Raw genomic sequence first — 18,792 nt, 5'->3', positions numbered from 1 at the left:
CTGCCCCTTCTCTCCCCCTGGCTGTCGGCGCCGCTTCTCTCCTCCTGGCTATCGGCGCCGGCACCGATAGTCAGGGGGACAGAACGGGCAGCGGCGCCGATAACCAGGGGGTGAAAAGGGCCTACAGCAGCGCTCTAGACCCCAGGAAAGGCAGGGGGAGAGAAGCGGGCAGCGACGGCCTCTCTCCCCCTGCCTTTCCTGGGGGTGTATCGGCGTATAACACGCACACAGACTTTAGGCTAAAAAATTTAGCCTAAAAAGTGCGTGTTATACGCCGATAAATATGATATATAGAGATATGTGTATATATATATATATATATATATATATATATATATATATATATATAATGCTGGTAGTTGTAGTTTAGAAACAATGATGATTATTCATCAGTATTTCTATAATAAATGTGCCTACAGCCGTTTCTAAACTATTTAGGGGCATAATTTAGATCATTGGTGGGGTTTCTAAAGTTTTTCATTGTATTGGCTATTATTTATTATATCTACCATTATTGTAATCGGTCCCGGGTCTCGGCTGTAATATCGTGCACGGCAGGCCGGCGATGCTCCTCTACTCCTCCTCCCTGGATAGCACATGCACAGGTAAACAGGGAGGAGGAGACCCCGGAACTGCCTGCCGTGCTATTGGCAGATCATCTATGCGCGCTCCCGACAGGATCGCTGCATAGACGATCTGAGGGCGGAAGCAAGCGCCCAGCAAGGCATCAGTGACGTTGCGCTTGCTGGGAAGCGCTGCTTCCTGCCCTGATTTATAGAGCAGATTTAGAAGCACTAAATCTGCTCTATTAAAGCGATGAAAAAAAATTTGAAGCTAGGTAGGGGGTTAGGGATAGATTACTACTAGGTAGGGACATATTAGATTATATATTACTTGGTGGGAGCTACACTTTAAGGGGTTAAACACTATTGTACAGGCTGTGCATTCACTACTTTACATTGCAGCAGAGTGTAATTTCAGTGCTGCTACATGAAAATATATAATAAAATATTTACATAAATGTGAATGGTATACTATACTGACCCTGTACGTTCTATGAAGGGTCCTAAGAGTAATTTCTGTATATTGAAGGTTACAGAATATTGAGCCTGTCTAGAGAGCGAAATCTCACTCTAATTGAAAAGAGTATTCAAGAACTGTATATACTCTAGTATAAGCAGTTTTTCAGCACAATTTTTCGTGCTGAAAACGCCCCCCTCGGCTTATACTCGAGTGGAAAAAAAAATATTATATATCACTTTATGCATACCGGTGGGGGCCGTCCATCTTCACTGCAGGGACCATCCGCATTCCGGTGGGGAGGGTGAGCTGGTGCGGGCCGTCCATCTTAACCGGGAGGCACTCTTCTCTGCTCCAGGCCATCCCTGGACTAGTGATGCTGCATTGACGCTGCCGTGCAAGGATATCCATGCTGGGCATATGACATATGATGTCAGGCGCGTCCCTGCGCACAGACGACTTCTGCGCAAGGAACGTCCCTGCGTGGTGGCGTCAATGCCGTGTCACTAGTCCGAGGATGGCCCAGAACAGAGAAGAAGGCCTCCCGGTTAAGATGGATGCCCCGTACCAGCTCACCGTCCCACCAGAATGCGGACGGTCCCTGAAGTTAAGATGGACGGCCCGGCTCACCCTCCCTGGACGGTCCCTGCAGCTACTAAAGCAACAACTGGGGAGGTGAGAAGTAAACGAAAGGGAGGTCTGGATGATGGATGATGACAGAGGAGGGGGGGGGGGATGATGACAGGGGGGATGATGTATTTCCCACCCTAGGCTTATACTCGAGTCAATAAGTTTACCTAGGTTTTTGGGGTGAAATTAGGGGCCTTGGCTTATATTCGGAATGGCTAATACTCAAGTATATACGGTATTTATGGATGAGTGATATCTGTCCCTTACCAGCTGTGGGGCTTGTCATAAGGAAATAGAAAACTGGGTCCTGTTCAGCGGGAAAACGGGTACAAGGATTGGTAATTAAAAAAGGTCAAGTCTGGGGAAAAGAAAAGGAAAGAAGGGGGTGGTTTAACCCCTTAAGGACTGAGCCCTTTTTTGCAATTCTGACCATTTATACTTTATGCATTAATAACGCTGGGATGCTTTTACCGATTATTCTGATTCATAAGACATATTCTACTTTAACATAGTGGTAAATTTTTGTCATTACTTGCATCCTTTCTTGGTGAAAAATCCCAAAATTTCATAAAAGTGTTGAAAATTTAGCATTTTTCTAACTCTCTGCTTGTAAGGAAAATGGATATTCCAAAAAAAATTTATATTGATACACAAATACAATGTGTCTACTTTATGTTGACATCATAAAGTTGACATGTTTTTACTTTTTGAAGACATCAGAGGGTTTCAAAGTATAGCAGCAATTTTAAAAATGTTCACGAAAATGTCAAAATCTGAATTTTACAGGGACCACAGGGACCAGTTAAGTTAAGTGGATTTAAGGGGCCTTTGTGAGAAATACCCCATAAATGACCCCATTATAGAAACTACACACATCAACATATTCAAAATGACATTCAGAAAGTAGAGCTGGGCGGTATGACCAAATATGTGTATCACTGTATTTTTGTAACTTAGGTGGTTCCACGGTATTTAACGGTATTTCTTTCACCCCCCCACCCCCACCAAAATCATGTGACCCACAAGAGATGTTCTGCTCCCCCCAATCATGTTACCCGGCAGCGCTGTTCTGCTCCCCCCCAATTAGTTATCAGCCCAGCGGGGTACTACTCACATATGTCAAGCACTGCCCTCCTGTGCTGGTGAAGACAACGTCAGAAAATATATAGACAGTTCATATGTGACAAACAAAGAAAACGGAGCACTCAATCAGAGATTGCAGGGTCGGCTTCTTTATGGTGCGGGGAGGCAGGTGGCATGGACGCAGGGGTATTGAGCGACGGGCCGTTATCGCGCTGAGGCGCTTAGTCAGGCTCATTTTGGCCACTTTGACTGGGTCCCACTCATTGATCTGGCTAAAAGGGAGCCTGGGTTTGCAGCAACGAACTGTTGGGCGTACAGATTCGTCTGGTCAACCATCAGATTGACAAATTCACTGGGAAAAAAAAACTGAAATAGTCAATTTCAGTGAACCAGACGATGTCAGTCACGATACCGGAGTCGCCAACAAACTCAGGAATCACGGGCTCGTGGTCCGCTGGCTGAGTCCAGACAAGTTCGCTGGTGTGGGGCACCAGTGAACTTGGCTGGGGGACTTGCCTAGTATGAAGGGGACTCATATACTAGCATAGGGCACAGGGTCAGGAGCAGAGGAGGTTTGCGGCTTTGCTTGGCGGTGTCTCCGCCGCTTTGGCGGCTCATCATCAGAAGATAAGGAGGAGGACGAGGAAATTAGGAAGGTGGGGTCTTCCTCCTCCTCTGAGAAGTTTTCAGAGTCGAAGACAAGAATGGCATATGCCTCTTCCGCTGAAAGTGCCCTGTGAGCCATTTCCCTACTCTAATGGGGGGTGAAGTGTATAAATGTGGGAGGGGGGAAACTTTATTGGTGTGTGTGCTGCATGTGGTGTGGTGCGATACTACCTCCCTAACCTGCTCTAACCTAACCTAACTAACTAACCCGCCCTAAGAACAAACCTATAAAAATATAAAATAAAAACTAAAAAGTAAAAAGAAACTTTAAAAAATAAAATAAAAAGACTTCTAACGCAAAAAAAAACCTGCGCCAAAATAAAAACAAATGTTCACCTAATCAGTTGTGTGCACACTGATTACGCTTGGTGGCGGCAGGTGGCGCAGAACTCAGTGGAGGGTCTGGCCACTCAGCCCAGAAGAACAGTGGCTGGTGGCACGTACACACACCCCCACACAAAAAACCTGAAAAAAAAAAAAAAAAAAAGGATTAAAAGCCGGGGGAAAAAAAGCACCCGCCTGAACCCAAAAAAACCTGCTGATCAGTGATAAATCACTGACAGCGGTGGGGCAGGCCGCACACACAGGTACGGTCCGTCCACACAGCACAGGCCTGTTACTGGTAGCACTGACCGACTGTAGGTGCAAAAAATAAAAAAAAAAGATGCTATAACCCAAAAAAGCGCCTTCACCACAAAAAAAAACGCTGATCAGTACTTTGGGACTGATCAGCGGAGGGTGGGCTTTATCTAACAGTGTCAGACCGCTCTTTTATAGCTAAGGGGGCCCGCCACACGTTTAGCAAAAGGAAAAAAGGTCTGCGCCCCCCAGAGAAAACGCTTGGGGAATTACCGCAGCGACCCTCTAGGGCCGGAGACACGGAGCTAAAGGTGCTACGGACTCCTACAGACAGTGCACCAAGAAATAAATACATTTAAAAAAAAAAAAGAAAGAAAGGGGGCACTTTTTTAGCACTGAGGGGGAGATTGCAGTACGGAGCTCTGCAGCAGACCTCCTGTTAGTATTTACCGGCCCAGGATCCCCCTCGGCACACTGCCGGGATGCCTGCTGAATGATTTCAGCAGGCATCCGGCTCTGATTCCCACCCGGCGAGCAGCAGGGAATGGAACCGCCGCAAATTGACCGGCGAATTCCGGATCGCCGACATGGGGGGGGGGGGGGGCGGGGCGGGGGGTGGTCTCAAGATTCTGTCTGGATGGCCATTTTGAAAGCCAGGGTTTCCAACTAAGGTGACCAATAAGCATCTATGTGGGTTCACTGATTTAAGGCGACTATTTTGTATGCAGAGATCCTTGATTAGCACTGAGCGCTTTGCATGTGGGATGTGTAAAAGGTTATGGAGCGATAATACAGGCACCAAAATGTAGTCTAGGTCTATGTCGATGTCAATGAGGATAGAGGTGTTATGAAGCCAGTCCTTATTGATCCTGGATTGGGCCGCATGCTTTAGGAGGCAGATATTGGGAAAGTTGAGGCCACCAGGATGTTTCGTTTGTTAAAGAATGAGGATAAAGAATTTAGGTTTTTAGTTGTTAGGTATGAAACTGTGGAACAGGGAGTTGATCAGTTATTCATCCCTGAGGCGGAGACAGACAAGAAGCGCTTGTAATAGAGAGAAGTAACTTGGGTATTTTGAATTGTTTCAAAAGGTTGGCTCTACTTGAGAAAGATAGGGAGAATTTCCCCCAAGCCGCCAGAGAGGGCTCCAACGATTTGATACAGGCTTAAGGGTTTGTTAAGTACAAAGAAGCAGGCAATCTCGTTATCTCCACCTCAGGTAACAAAGAGATTTTGTGTCCCAACACAATGGGTTGGAAGCAGTCCATTGGGATTTGTTAGGTCCTTTCAATAAAATTGTCTCATATTTGACTACATTTAAAGTGTAGCCTGACAAGGGCCCCTTCCATTCAGCTTGCATAGCATGAGGAGAATATCATATCTATTTTAGAGTATTTTGTGGATATTTGGATGCCAAGGTACAGAGGGGAGCCCTAAATTTATTTAGGCAAGGGCTCAATTAATAAATTTAAAGGAAGAGGTGATAAAATACACCCCTGATGGTGTCCTAAAACCATTACATTGGAGGAGTATTTTTTTCATTGACCGTGAACACTGTATGGGCATGGTCATTCACGTAGCATATGTAGGAGGTAAATGGAGTATAAAAAAGTTCCTATCCAACAGTGTTTTATTTAGAAAACGCCAGGAGACATTATCGAATGCCCTTTTCTGCAAACAAACTAAGAGGCGTAAAGGGGGCCTTGATTTGTCTAATGTGGAAACCATGGCTACTACTTTTGGTATATTTTCAACAGAGTGCACAAAACCCTGCTGAGTGTCCGAGAAAACACTGGGCAAGAAAGTCTGGAGACATGATTTTGGAGAATGTTTTAATCATGATTACATGAACTTCAATAAGACTGAGGAAGTATGGGATTCATGTTTGCTTTGAATATAATAATAGTACGGACCTCTGCAAAGGTGGGGTCAGTAATAAGGTCTTTTTTATGCTTGGTTGTATAAAGCAGTGAAATAGGGGGGCAGTCCTGGGGGAGAGGAGTTTGTAATATTCAGCAGTCAGACCATCCAGTCTGGGTGACTTTTGGGCAGAGAAAGATGCAATGGTAAGCCACATGTCTACTTCTGGTTTGTCTTGTTCTAAGAACTGGTTTTGGTCTTTCGTGAGGCTAAGGATAGGGACATAATCTAGGAAAGAGCAGCTGTGTTAATGGGTGGGGCACTATAGAGGTCCTTGTAATTTTTTGTGAGGATGTCAGATATCTCCACCTTTGAGTGGTGATGGGATCGTGCAAAGATAGAATGGGCTTCAGTGTGCAATAAGGATGTGTCATTTTGGCTAATAGAGATCCAATCCTGATCCCCTGTGAATAATATTTCTTTTAAAGTGCTAGAAGGGACCATTTCACCTGACCATGGATAAACACATCCATGAGTGATCTAGCCTCCACCTACTTCAATTTAGACTCGTCTGTGGCATGGTTTGTTGGGCGAGTAGTAAGTCAGTAGGGCGAGTAAGTAAGCAGGGATTGAAAGTGGAAAGTTTGACTTTTCCTTTTCACAGAACTGATCATGTGACACCTGATCACTGCCTTTGAAGTCCCCAGCAAAAAGGGAGTGAAGTCAATTACATTTTCCCATTGCGTTTTGAGTTAAGTCCTAAAGTCCGAGGAGTCGTGCAGATAGAGTGGAAGCCTCCAAATTTTGTTCTTTCACATCAAAAGGAGAAGTTTATGAGATAGGTTTGTGATCAGATATGGTTCTTGGTAAGATGTAGGATGCCATTGTGAAAAGAGTGGTCGAAATCAGCGTATAATCATGCATAGAATAGGTATATATTCAAGAGTGAAAAGTGTACTCTTTCAGTAGGGTTTAAAGGGGTTCTCCGCCCCTAGACATCTTATCCCCTATCCTAAGGATAGGGGATAAGAGGTTTGATCGTGGAGGTCCCGCCGCTGGGGACCCCCACGATCTCTCCTGCAGCCAATTGTCATAAGTCTGCTTATTTGAAGAAAAATTTGTATACCCTCACCCTAGTTGTGTTTACTATCGCTGTTATATAGATGACATTTTCTTTATTTGGAAGGGGGACAGGGGAGATCTTGACACATTCCTTACAGACTTGAACACTAACAACTGGTCTCGAGAGTTCACACAATCTGTTTTCAATAATCACACTGAGTTCTTAGATATTATCAGAGATGTGCTAACTTTTGAAAAATTCGATTCGGCCGATTCACCAAATTTTTCGAAAAAATTAGTTTCAATACGAATTTATTTGAGGCGAATCTATATTAACCCCTTAAGGACTCATGACGTTCTCATACGTCTTCATTTCAGAGTTCTTAAGGACTCATGACGTATGAGAACGGCATGAGCTTTCCCGGCCCCCCGCAGCCAGCTGGAGCGGAGCCGGTGCCCGATGCCTGCTGAAATCGTTCAGCAGGCATCGCGGCATATCGCCCAGGGGGGTACAATTCAGCCCAGCGATCTATGGCGAATTCCGGGTCAATCAGGTCTCCAGTAACCCGGAATTACTGGCTGAACGGGGCCCCGAACAACCATAGCCAGCAGGGGTGAGGTGGCACTGGTGCCACCTCACGATCGCCCTGATTCGTCAGCCGGTTTACAGGCCGAACAATCAGGGCACCTGCTGCGGGTGTCACTCCCGCAACCCGTTCCGCCCCTCTTCCGGAGGACGTGAGCAGGTGCGGGAAGTTGACCCCGGCCCCGGCGTCTATGTTGGGATCGGGCCCCCAGGAGCGGCGGCGACGACGAGGGACTGACCTGTGTGCGGCGGCGTGGAGCAGCAGTTGGAGGTGATTGACAGCCTCCTGCTGTTGCTTAGCAGCATCCCCTTCCCCATGTACGGACATGTGGATCCGCCATTTTAGGTGTCCTGGAGCCTGGAACGCTGTGAAATGGAGTTTAATTAAGGGATTTGCGTGATAGAATTGCGCCAATATTCGCATTCATTGTGACTCCAATAAATCCTAAAATTCTTAACGAATTTGGGTTAGTCTGCTACGATTAGCTTATCTCTAGTTACCATCTCAAACGAAAATGGCAAAAAACTGTACACTAAGACCTTTTTCAAGCAGGTGGATAGTAACAGCTATCTCAACTTCAATAGCGCCCAGTATAAGAATTGGTTGTGTAATGTCCCGTTTGGGCAATTTAAGAGGAGCCACAGGAACTGCACCAGGGAGGAGGACTTTAGGGCCCAAAATAACATCTTAAAAGCACAATTTAAGGGCAAAGGCTACCCTGCCTCCCTGGTGCATTCCTCCTTCAACAAACCCCACCCAGAACTGCTCAACTAACTTTTTTCCCACTTTTGTAGAGAACACAGAAACTTTAGGAAGGTGCTCAACAAAGACTGGACTATTTTACTAAAAGACCCTCATTACTGTGAATTTATGGAACGGTCTACCTCAGGAACTGGTCCCAGCAGGAACAATTAACAGCTTTAAAACAGGGTTAGATACATTTCTGGAACAAAATAACATTAATGCTTATGCAGAATTATAAAACTACATCTCTTTCCCTTATCCCCTTACACCCTTCACTTCAATTCTCTGGTTGGACTTGATGGACGTATGTCTTTTTTCAACCATACTAACTATGAATGTAACTATTTGAGTAGCATTCTTCCTCTCAAACCTGTACTCACCTTCCGTAGGGGATGCATCCTCCGGAATTTGGTTGCTCCTAGTAAACAGAAATCTAGATTCACCACTGTGGCATCATCCAATTTTCGAACTCTAACAGGGAACTAACCCCTTAAGGACATGCACCGTAAAAAGACACGTGTCATCAGAGAGCATTTAGACATGAAAGAACAACTCAACTTCAGCAGCTCATAAGTACTGAAAGGCTTAAGATTTTTTTTATAGAAGTAATTTACAAATCTGTTTAACCTTCTGGAGCCAGTTGATATATAAAAAAAAAAAATAATTAAAAGCTTCCCGGCAGGTCAATCGGGCTGACCGGGACCATCGTGGTGAAATCGCGATGTTGCAATCACCTAGAAAGTGAGCGGAGTTCCCCTCACTGCCTCTGTCGCGTCCGATCATTGATTGATTGCTCCAAGCCTGAGATCCAGGCTTGAACAATCGACCGCCGATTTACACTGATCTTTGCCGTGTAAATGCACGGCAATGATTTGTGTATGAGATCGGTACGTGCAGTGAAATAGCCCCCAAGGGGGGCTATAACACTTAGAAAAAAAAAACATCTTGGCTTTCAGGATATCATTATACAAATTATAGGCCGCACTTCATCTTGCAAAGCATTCGAGCTGTCAGAACAATACCGCTCCCCCAGAAGTGACCCCATTTTCGAAACTACGCCCCTAAAGTATTCACCTAGGGCAAAAGTGAGTAAGTTGAGCCCCTATTGTGTGGCTAGAATTATTTCAAAGTCAGTGGAAATAATAGCAATAGCTTTTTTTTCCACTAATTCTTTATTTGTGGGATATTGTTTTGTAAGTCGCTTTTGAAATGGAGGAAATACGCCCCATATTTTAGAACCCTGTTCGTCTCTGGCTGGGCAGTACCCCTACTTAGGCTATATCTGGTTGCCTGACCGCCTGGTAGGACCAAGAAGGAGAGGAGCCCCCTTTGGCTTTCAGGACATTATATGAATAGTCCCCATTCATACTGCATTTATACAGTATAGGTGTCCGTTGTCATGTCAAAAAAGTGATGCCAATGTATACTGTAGCAGTCTCATTCAGAAATGAATGGGGCTGCTACAGTATACATCAGCATCACTCTGTTTGATGCTGATGGATACCTCTAACACTGCAGAAACGCAGTATGAACGGGACGCAGTGTAGGGTCACAGAGCGGATCCGCAGCATATTTCACACCGCAGATGCCCCCCAGCAGTCACAAGGGCGAGATCACTGCTGGGGCTGGGTAGCTCAGTGTGTCCGCTCATGACTGCCGGCGGGACATCCGCTGCTAGGAGTGGACAAAGTTACCCAGCCGCAGCAGGGAGCTCATTATTGTGACTGTTGGCGGGCATTCACAGCATGTAATATGCTGCAGATGTGCGCTGTGTGATCCTACACATTATACATTTTTATATATATTATTATATATATTTATTTAATAAATGTATCTTTATTATTATTTTTACACTTGTTTTACACTTTTTTTTTTACTTTTTTTTTTAATGCTTTGGAATACTTAGTATTCCAAAGCATTGCAGATATATGCTGCCTGCTAGTCTTACACTAGCAGTCAGCATATCAGGACGTGCCTCTGGAAATAACCGGGGCAGACCTGGGGGGTCCTTGTAAAGACCCCCGGCTGCCCAGGTAACTAGCAGCACCCCGTTGCAGGGTGCTACAGGAGAGAAACAGAGGGAGTCCCCTCCCTCTGTCAAAACTCCTTACAGCTCGCGGTCACTTCCGACCGTGGCTGTAAGGGTTAGACTGCCGGGACCGAAGTTGTCTTCAGTCCCGGCAGTGCGGTCGCACTGCAGGGTGCTGCAGGGAAGACAGAGGGACCTCCCTCCCTCTGTCATAACACTTACAGCCAGCGGGTTAAACTGCCCGGCAGTGCGGCAGGGTCCCGGCTGTGTGTTACAGCAGAGTCCCTGTCACGATCTCGTGGGTGCACAGGGCAGCACCCACGAGAGCCATGGAAGAGTATACACGTCCTGGTGCGGGAACGTGCATCCTGCCTGGACGTGTATACACGTCCATGGTCCTTAAGGGGTTAAAGGGGTATTCCAGGTAAAAACTTTTTTTTATATCAACTGGCTCCAGAAAGTTAAACAGATTTGTAAATTACTTCTATTAAATAATCTTAATGCTTCCAATAATTATCAGCTGCTGAAATGGAGTTGTTTTTTTACCTGGCAACAGTGCTCTCTGCTGACATCTCTGCTTGTCTCAGGAACTGCACAGAGTAGAAGAGGTTTGCTATGGGGATCTGCTTCTACTCTGGACAGTTCCCCAGACAGGTGTCATCAGAGAGCACTTAAACAGAAAAGAACAACTCAACTTCAGCAGCTCATAAGTACTGAAAGGATTAAGATTTTTTAATGACTGGGCTGTTAATCTGCAGGGGTTTACATTGTTTCGCAAAGACAGAACGAACAGAAAAGGTGGTGGAGTCTGTCTGTATGTAAGAAGTGGTATGAAAGTCAGTGTGAACAATGCCATAGTGTGTGATGATTCTGAGGATGTGGAATCACTGTGGGTAGAATTACAAAAGGAGGGAAATACTGAAAAAATAGTATTTGGTGTAATCTACAGACCCCCTAATATCACTGAAGAGATAGAAGGTCGGCTTCATAAACAAATAGAGAGGGCCGCCCGGGCAGGTACAGTGGTAATAAATGGGAGATTTTAACTATCCAGATATAGATTGGGGTCAGGGGTTGGCTAAAACTACAAAGGGGAGAAAATTCCTAAATTTATTGCAGGATAATTTTATGGGCCAGTTTGTGGAGGACCCAACAAGAAGTGATGCCTTGTTGGATCTGATCATTTCCAACAACGCAGAGCTGGTTGGTAATGTAACTGTGCGGGAAAACCTTGGTAATAGCGACCACAATATAGTTACTTTTGACTTAAAATGTAGAAAACAAAGACAGACGGGGAAGGCAAAAACATATAAGGCTGGGTTCACACTACGTTTTCTCCCATACGGGAGCGCATACGGCAGGGGGGAGCTAAAAGCTCGCGCTCCCGTATGTCACCGTATGCGCTCCCGTATGTCATTCATTTCAATGAGCCGACCGGAGTGAAACGTTCGGTCGGCTCATTTTTGCGCCGTATGCGCTTTTACAACCGGACCTAAAACTGTGGTTAACCACGGTTTTAGGTCCGGTTGTAAAAGCGCATACGGCGCAAAAATGAGCCGACCGGACCGAACATTTCACTCCGGTCGGCTCATTGAAATGAATGACATACGGGAGCGCATACGGTGACATACGGGAGCGCGAGCTTTTAGCTCCCCCCTGCCGTATGCGCTCCCGTATGGGAGAAAACGTAGTGTGAACCCAGCCTTACTTTAAAAAGGCAAATTTCCCTGGGCTGAGAGCTGCACTACAGGACATAGACTGGGGGGAGGTGTTCTCAAATACTGATACAGAAGGTAAATGGGAAAATGTTAAATCAACTCTAAATAACTATACAGCTAAATATATACCAAAGGGGAACAAATATAAACGACTAAAACTAAATCCTACATGGCTGACAAATGATGTTAAAAGAGCAATAAACAACAAAAAAAAATAGGTTTTAAAAAATACAAATCTGATGGGTCAGCTATAACATTTAAACAGTACAAGGAGCTTAATAAAATATGTAAAAATGTAATAAAAACGGCAAAAATTCAAAATGAGAGAAGTGGCCAAAGAAAGCAAAACTAATCCTAAATATTTTTTCAGATATATAAATACAAAAAAAAACAAGGACAGAGCATGTAGGACCCCTTAATAATGATAATGGGGAGGTTGTCACGAGCGATCAAGAGAAAGCGGAGCTACTGAATGGGTTCTTTAGTTCTGTATATACTATGGAAGAAGGAGCTGACATTGGACAGGTCAGTGCTGGTAACACATCATATAATGTACTGAACTGGCTTAATGTAGAGATGGTAAAAGGTAAGTTAAGTAATATAAATGTAAGCAAATCTCCAGGGCCAGATGGATTGCACCCAAGAGTTCTTAGAGAGGTAAGTTCAGTAATATCTGTACCCCTGTTCATGATATTTAGAGATTCTCTGGTGTCTGGTATTGTGCCAAGGGACTGGCGCAAGGCTGATGTGGTACCAATCTTCAAGAAGGGCTCTAGGTCTTCCCCAGGAAACTATAGACCGGTAAGTTTAACGTGCATTGTGGGTAAATTGTTTGAAGGACTTATAAGGGATTACATACAGGAATACATAGGGGATAATTGTATTATAAGTGATAGCCAGCATGGGTTTACTAAGGATAGAAGTTGTCAAACCAATCTAATTTGCTTTTATGAAGAGGTGAGTAGAAGCCTTGACAGAGGAATGGCTGTGGATATAGTGTTTCTGGATTTTGCTAAAGAGTTTGATACTGTCCCTCATAGACGTCTGACAGGTAAGTTAAGGTCTTTGGGTTTGGAAATTTTAGTTTGTAACTGGATTGAACACTGGCTCATGGATCGTACCCAGAGAGTGGTGGTCAATGATTCGTACTCTGATTGGTCCCCGGTTATTAGTGGTGTACCCCAAGGTTCAGTACTGGGCCCGCTGTTTTATTTATCAATGATATAGAGGATGGTATTAACAGCTCTGTTTCTATCTTTGCAGATGACACCAAGCTTTGTAGCACAGTACAGTCTATAGAGGATGTGCATAAGTTACAAGATGAGTTGGATAGACTAAGTGTCTGGGCATCCACTTGGCAAATGAGGTTCAATGTGGATAAATGTAAAGTTATGCATCTGGGTACTAGGGATCGACCGATATCGTTTTTTTAGGGCAGATACAGATAATCGGTGCAGGTTAGGGCCCATAGCCGATAACTTATACCGATATTCCGGTATAAGTTATCGGCTATTTAATCCCCTGCGACACCGCTGCAGATCATTGATTTAAAGCGGGCACTTTAAATCAATGATCTGCAGTGGCTTTTGCGGGGCCATAGACCGCCGCCGCCACCACCCGCTTCTCTCCCCCTACCTGTCAGGGTGCTCCGGGCCATCCATCCATCGTTCCTGTAGTGTTCGGGGGCGTTCCGGGTGGAGGGTGGTCCAGTCCGGGCTGTCCTTCTCCCACGGTCTTCTTCTCCACTCCGGGCAGGCTCCGGCCTAGTACGCTGCATAGACGTCGCTGCGCAGTGACGCCCGTGCGCAGCGAAGCACCTGACGTCACGGCGTAGCGGCGTCTATGCAGCGTACTAGGCCGGAGCCTGCCCGGAGTGGAGAAGAAGACCGTGGGAGAAGAAGGACAGCTCGGACCGGACTACCCTCCACACGGAACGCCCCCGGACACTACATGACGGAAGGATGGCCTGGACAACCCCCATTACGGGTAAGTTTAATTTTTTTATTGACTCGGAGGGTGGGGGAGGGGCCCGACCGGTATGGGAAAAAATCCATACCGGTATACCGCCTAGCATCACGGTGGGGGGTGCGACGCGGTGCGGTGGGTCGGGGGTGCGGTGCGGCGGGTCGAGGGGGTGGCGGTCGCGGTGGGGGGGTGGGGCATTATCGGCTTATCGGCAAGATAATTGCCGATACCGATAATGCCCAAAATCGTGATTATCGGCCGATAATATCGGCCATACCGATAATCGGTCGATCCCTACTGGGTACTAATAACCTGCATGCGTCATACATCTTAGGGGGGATTAAACTGGCAGAGTCACTGGTAGAGAAGGATCTGGGTGTACTTGTAGATCACAGACTACAGAATAGCATGCAATGTCAGGCTGCTGCTTCCAAGGCCGGCAGGATATTGTCATGTATAAAAAGAGGCATGGACTCGAGGGACAGGGACATAATACTCCCCCTTTATAAAGCATTGGTACGGCCTCACCTGGAATATGCTGTTCAGTTTTGGTCGCCTGTACATAAAAGGGACACTGTGGAGCTGGAAAGGGTGCAGAGACGCGCGACTAAACTAATATGGAGCATGGAACATCTTAGCTATGAGGAGCGATTAAAGGAGTTACAATTGTTTAGTCTTGAGAAGAGACGTTTAAGGGGGGATATGATAAATGTATATAAGTATATAAATGGCCCATACAAAAAATATGGAACAAAACTGTTCCAGGTTAAACCCCACAAAGGATGAGGGGGCACTCCCTCCGTCTGGAGAAGAAAAGGTTTAGTCTAAAGGGGCGACACGCCTTCTCTACCATAAGAACTGTGAATTTATGGAACAGTCTACCTCAGGGACTGGTCACAGCAGGAACAATTAACAGCTTTAAAACAGGGTTAGATACATTCCTGGAACAAAATAACATTAATGCTTATGCAGAATTATAAAACTACATCCCTTCCCCTTATCCCCTTACACCCTTCACTTCAATTCCCTGGTTGGACTTGATGGACATATGTCTTTTTTCAACCATACTAACTATGTAACTATCATATCTATTTAACTTTCTGGAACCAGTTGCTATATATAAAAAAATAAAAATCCTGGATAACCCCTTAAGGACGCAGCCCTTTTTCACCTTAAAGGGGTAGTCCAGTGGTGAAAAACTTATCCCCTATCCTAAGGATAGGGGATAAGTTTGAGATCGCGGGGGGTCCGACCGCTGGGGCCCCCCGCGATCTCTCTGTACGGGGCCCCGGCTCTCCGCCGAGATAGCGGGTGTCGACCCCCGCACGAGGCGGCGGCCGACACGCCCCCTCAATACATCTCAATGGCAGAGCCGGAGATTGCCGAAGGCAGCGCTTCGGCTCTGCCATAGAGTTATATTGAGGGGGCGTGTCGGCCGCCGCTTCGTGCGGAGGTCGACATGCCCCCTTCCCGCGGGCTGTCGGGGCTCCGTACAGGAGATCGCGGGGGGCCCCAGGGGTCGGACCCCCCGCGATCTGCAACTTATCCCCTATCCTTAAGATAGGGGATAAGTTGTAAACCACTGGACTACTCCTTTAAGGATTGAGCCCTTTTTCTCAGTTCTGACCACCGTCACTTTACGAATTAATAACGCGAAAACGCTTTTACCGAATATTCTGATTCGGAGATTGTTTTTTCGTGACATTCTACTTTATTTTGGTGGTAAATTTTCGGCGTTAATTGCATCGTTTTTTGGTGAAAATCCCAAAATTTCAGGAAAATTTTGACATTTTTTTTATTTTTCTAACTTTGAAGCTCTCTACTTGTAAGGGAAATGGATATTCACAATAAATTTTATTTTTCTTCACGAACACAATATGTCCACTTTATGTTGGCATCATAAAATGGACATATTTTTGCTTTTTGAAAAGATTAGAGGGCTTCAAAGTAGAGCAGCAATTTTCAAAAATGTCATTAAAATTGCTAAATCTGAAGGGACAGATGTTACAGAACTACAACTCCCAGCATGCCTGGGTAGTCGAGGCATGCTGAGAGTTGTAGTTTGGCAACATCTGGAGGGCTACTGTTTGGGCTCCACTGTAACAGTGCTCTCCAAACTGTGACCCTCCAGATGTTGCGAAACTACAACTCCCAGCATGCCCAGACAGCCTTTGGCTGTCTGGGCATGCTGGGAGTTGCAGTTTGGCCCCCCTAGTGGTTGCCACACTGGGAGTTGCAGTTTGGCCCCCCGCCCCCACTGTCTATTCCCTACCTGATCAGGATCCAGCAGGCTCCAGCGAAGATCCTAGGTCCCCCCCCCAGGCATCTTCTCCTGCAGGTACGGCCTCCATCTTCTTCCCAGAGCCCCTCGACATCCAGGGGCGGGCAGAACGGGGGGTTGCCATGGCAACCCCCTGTCCTGCGCTGGCTGCCATTGGTCAGAACTCCGTTCTGAGTAATGGCAGGGGATAGGAGTAGATCGCAGGTTTGCGACCTCACTCCTATCCTTTAGGCTGATCGGGGCTGTTGCTGACAACTCCGATCAGCCCTATTTTCCGGGTGATCGGGTCACCAGAGACCCGATCAGCCCGGAATTGGAGAAAATCGCATGTCTGAATTGCCATGCGATTTTCTCCGATCGCCGACATGGGGGGGTCTCAGGAACCCCCTGGGCGATGTGCCAGGGTGCCTGCTGAATGATTTCAGCAGGCATCCGGCTCCGGTCCCCAACCGGCTAGCGGTGGGGACCGGATTTCCCACGGGCGTATGGATACGCCCTCGGTCCTTAAGGACTCGGAATGCAGGGCGTATCTATACGCCCTGTGTCCTGAAGAGGTTAAAAAATATCATGTAGAAGTTACTAATATTAACTTATAATGCTTACTAATATTTTATATATATATGATCATAGTTGATTGGTGAATCATATATACATTTAATCATTGCGTTGAGTTGAGCATGTAGCGAACCTCGCAGCTCGGCTGTTGATTACTTTAGCCTGCATAAATTAGTTCAGCTTTCCAAGGGCTTCAGTTGCCTGGAAAATGTGGATACAGACCTAGGAGACCAAAGACTGTCACCCTGGACTTTTCCAGGCAACCAGAGCCTTTGGAAAGCTGAACTAATTTACGCAGACTAAAGTAATCAACAGCCAATCTGCAAGGTTCGCTATGAGCATATTTACTGTAAGTTCGCTCAGCTCTAATTGTGTTTATATACTCATCTATGTTTATTAATCATAAATAATAAATTTGCATATTTTAGAATACTTGTGTATTGTTTAGTGATGTTTCAAGAGTACCACCAAGCGCTAATCAATGAACTAAACAATTCTGTTATTACAATTTTTGGCAATTCATCAGGTCACATATTTTGCATCTTGGTGACCATAGGTCATATTGGCGTCATGACCACGTGCCATTACCAATAACTTGGGGAACGTTAATGAAGGTCCCTTGCCGTAATAATCGCAACATTACTGTCTGGCAAGTACGTACTAAAATCAGCTTATGGTGTATAACTTCTTTAAAGGCAAATATGGAGTTAAGTTTTTCCTTCAACATAGTGCAGCATCAGAGGAAGCTTATGGGAGCATCTGAATGCTGTGCCATACATCTGCAAGGTACTGGGGAGAGTTTATAGAGGACATGACTAGTTCCCTTAAGGGTATGTTCAAACGTACAGGAACTGCTGCATATTTTTTGCAGTTGATTTTGCTACCGATTGAAGTAAATGGGTAGCAAAATCACCTACACAACATATGCAGCAAAAATATTCAGCAAAATCTGTACATATTAACGTACCCTAAAGGGAACTTGTCACGTCACTTATTAGCTCTCCCCAGTACCTTGTAAATATATGGCACAGCATTCGTAGGGTATCTACACACATAGGGGGAGATTTATCAAAACCTGTGCAAAGGAAAAGTTGTCCGGTTGCCCATAGCAACCAATCAGATCACTTCTTTCATTTTGCAGAGGCCTTGTTAAAAAAGTAGTGAGCTGATTGGTTGCTATGGGCAACTTTTCCTCTGGACAGGTTTTGATAAATCTCCCCCATACAGTAGATTTGATGCGTAGATTTGATGCAAAGGATTTCAATCGGTGTTCAGCCATCTAGTTTACACTGAAATGTGCAGCAGAAAATCATGCGCAGAATACTGTGCGTGTGAATAGACCATTAAAATGGAAAGACCCTTTGGGAAACCTATAAGAATATATACGTCAAGTCACTAATATATGATTTGCATGAGAACTGTTTTTCTTTAACTGTTTTGAATTAGAGTAGAATAGTCCCAAATGTAGGGTATGGTCACAGCACAGAATACCAGAGATCCGGAGTATAGAAGGCTCAGAAGTTTATTGTGCACCGCACAGTGTACAGATGCAACGATTCGGCAGAGTGTCTTTATCAAGCATTGATCAAGGCGCTCTGCCGAAACATTGCATCTGTACACTGTGCGGTGCACAATAAACTTCTGAGCCTTCTATACTCTGGCTCTCTGGTATTCTGTGCTGTGACCATACGTTACATTTGGGACTATTGCACCAGCACTGGCAATCTGGTGGGTCACCTGCAAGTGCTAGAAGCGGTCTGGTGCCGACTCTCTCGACTTCTTAAGAATAGATGAGAGTACAATCTGCTGTTTACTGTAAGCATTAGTCCATCAATCATAATTTTTTACGGATCCGCTTTGCCAACAGCTCTCATGCCAAGGGCAGTTCCTTCAAAACCGATAACCCCCAGCAACACTTATTGTAACGCTGAAATCATGATTGATCAAAGTATCTTAGCTCTGATCCTAGTCATCGCCATGTGGTGGTGGTCATCAGTAACAGATACCCCCAGC

The 18,792-nt window shown here is 45.5% G+C and overlaps 1 protein-coding gene across 10 annotated transcripts in view; it reads right to left on the bottom strand.

Moving 5' to 3' along the window:
- The window catches only part of ADCY1 (adenylate cyclase 1), a 605,827-nt gene that overhangs the window by 567,352 nt on the left and 19,683 nt on the right, over nucleotides 1–18,792 (bottom strand). Inside the window, exon 2 of one of the 10 annotated variants that reach the window (XM_056520272.1) lies at nucleotides 8,612–8,649. The exons of the other annotated variants lie outside the window; for them this stretch is intronic. Coding sequence (XP_056376247.1) covers nucleotides 8,612–8,649 — 38 coding nt within the window. The remainder of the gene's footprint in view (nucleotides 1–8,611; nucleotides 8,650–18,792) is intronic. 10 annotated transcript variants of the gene reach the window in all.

Source organism: Hyla sarda, chromosome 5, assembly GCF_029499605.1.
Source record: "Hyla sarda isolate aHylSar1 chromosome 5, aHylSar1.hap1, whole genome shotgun sequence".
NCBI classification, from domain to species: Eukaryota; Metazoa; Chordata; class Amphibia; order Anura; family Hylidae; genus Hyla; species Hyla sarda.
This window is presented reverse-complemented; position numbering and strand designations above follow the sequence as displayed.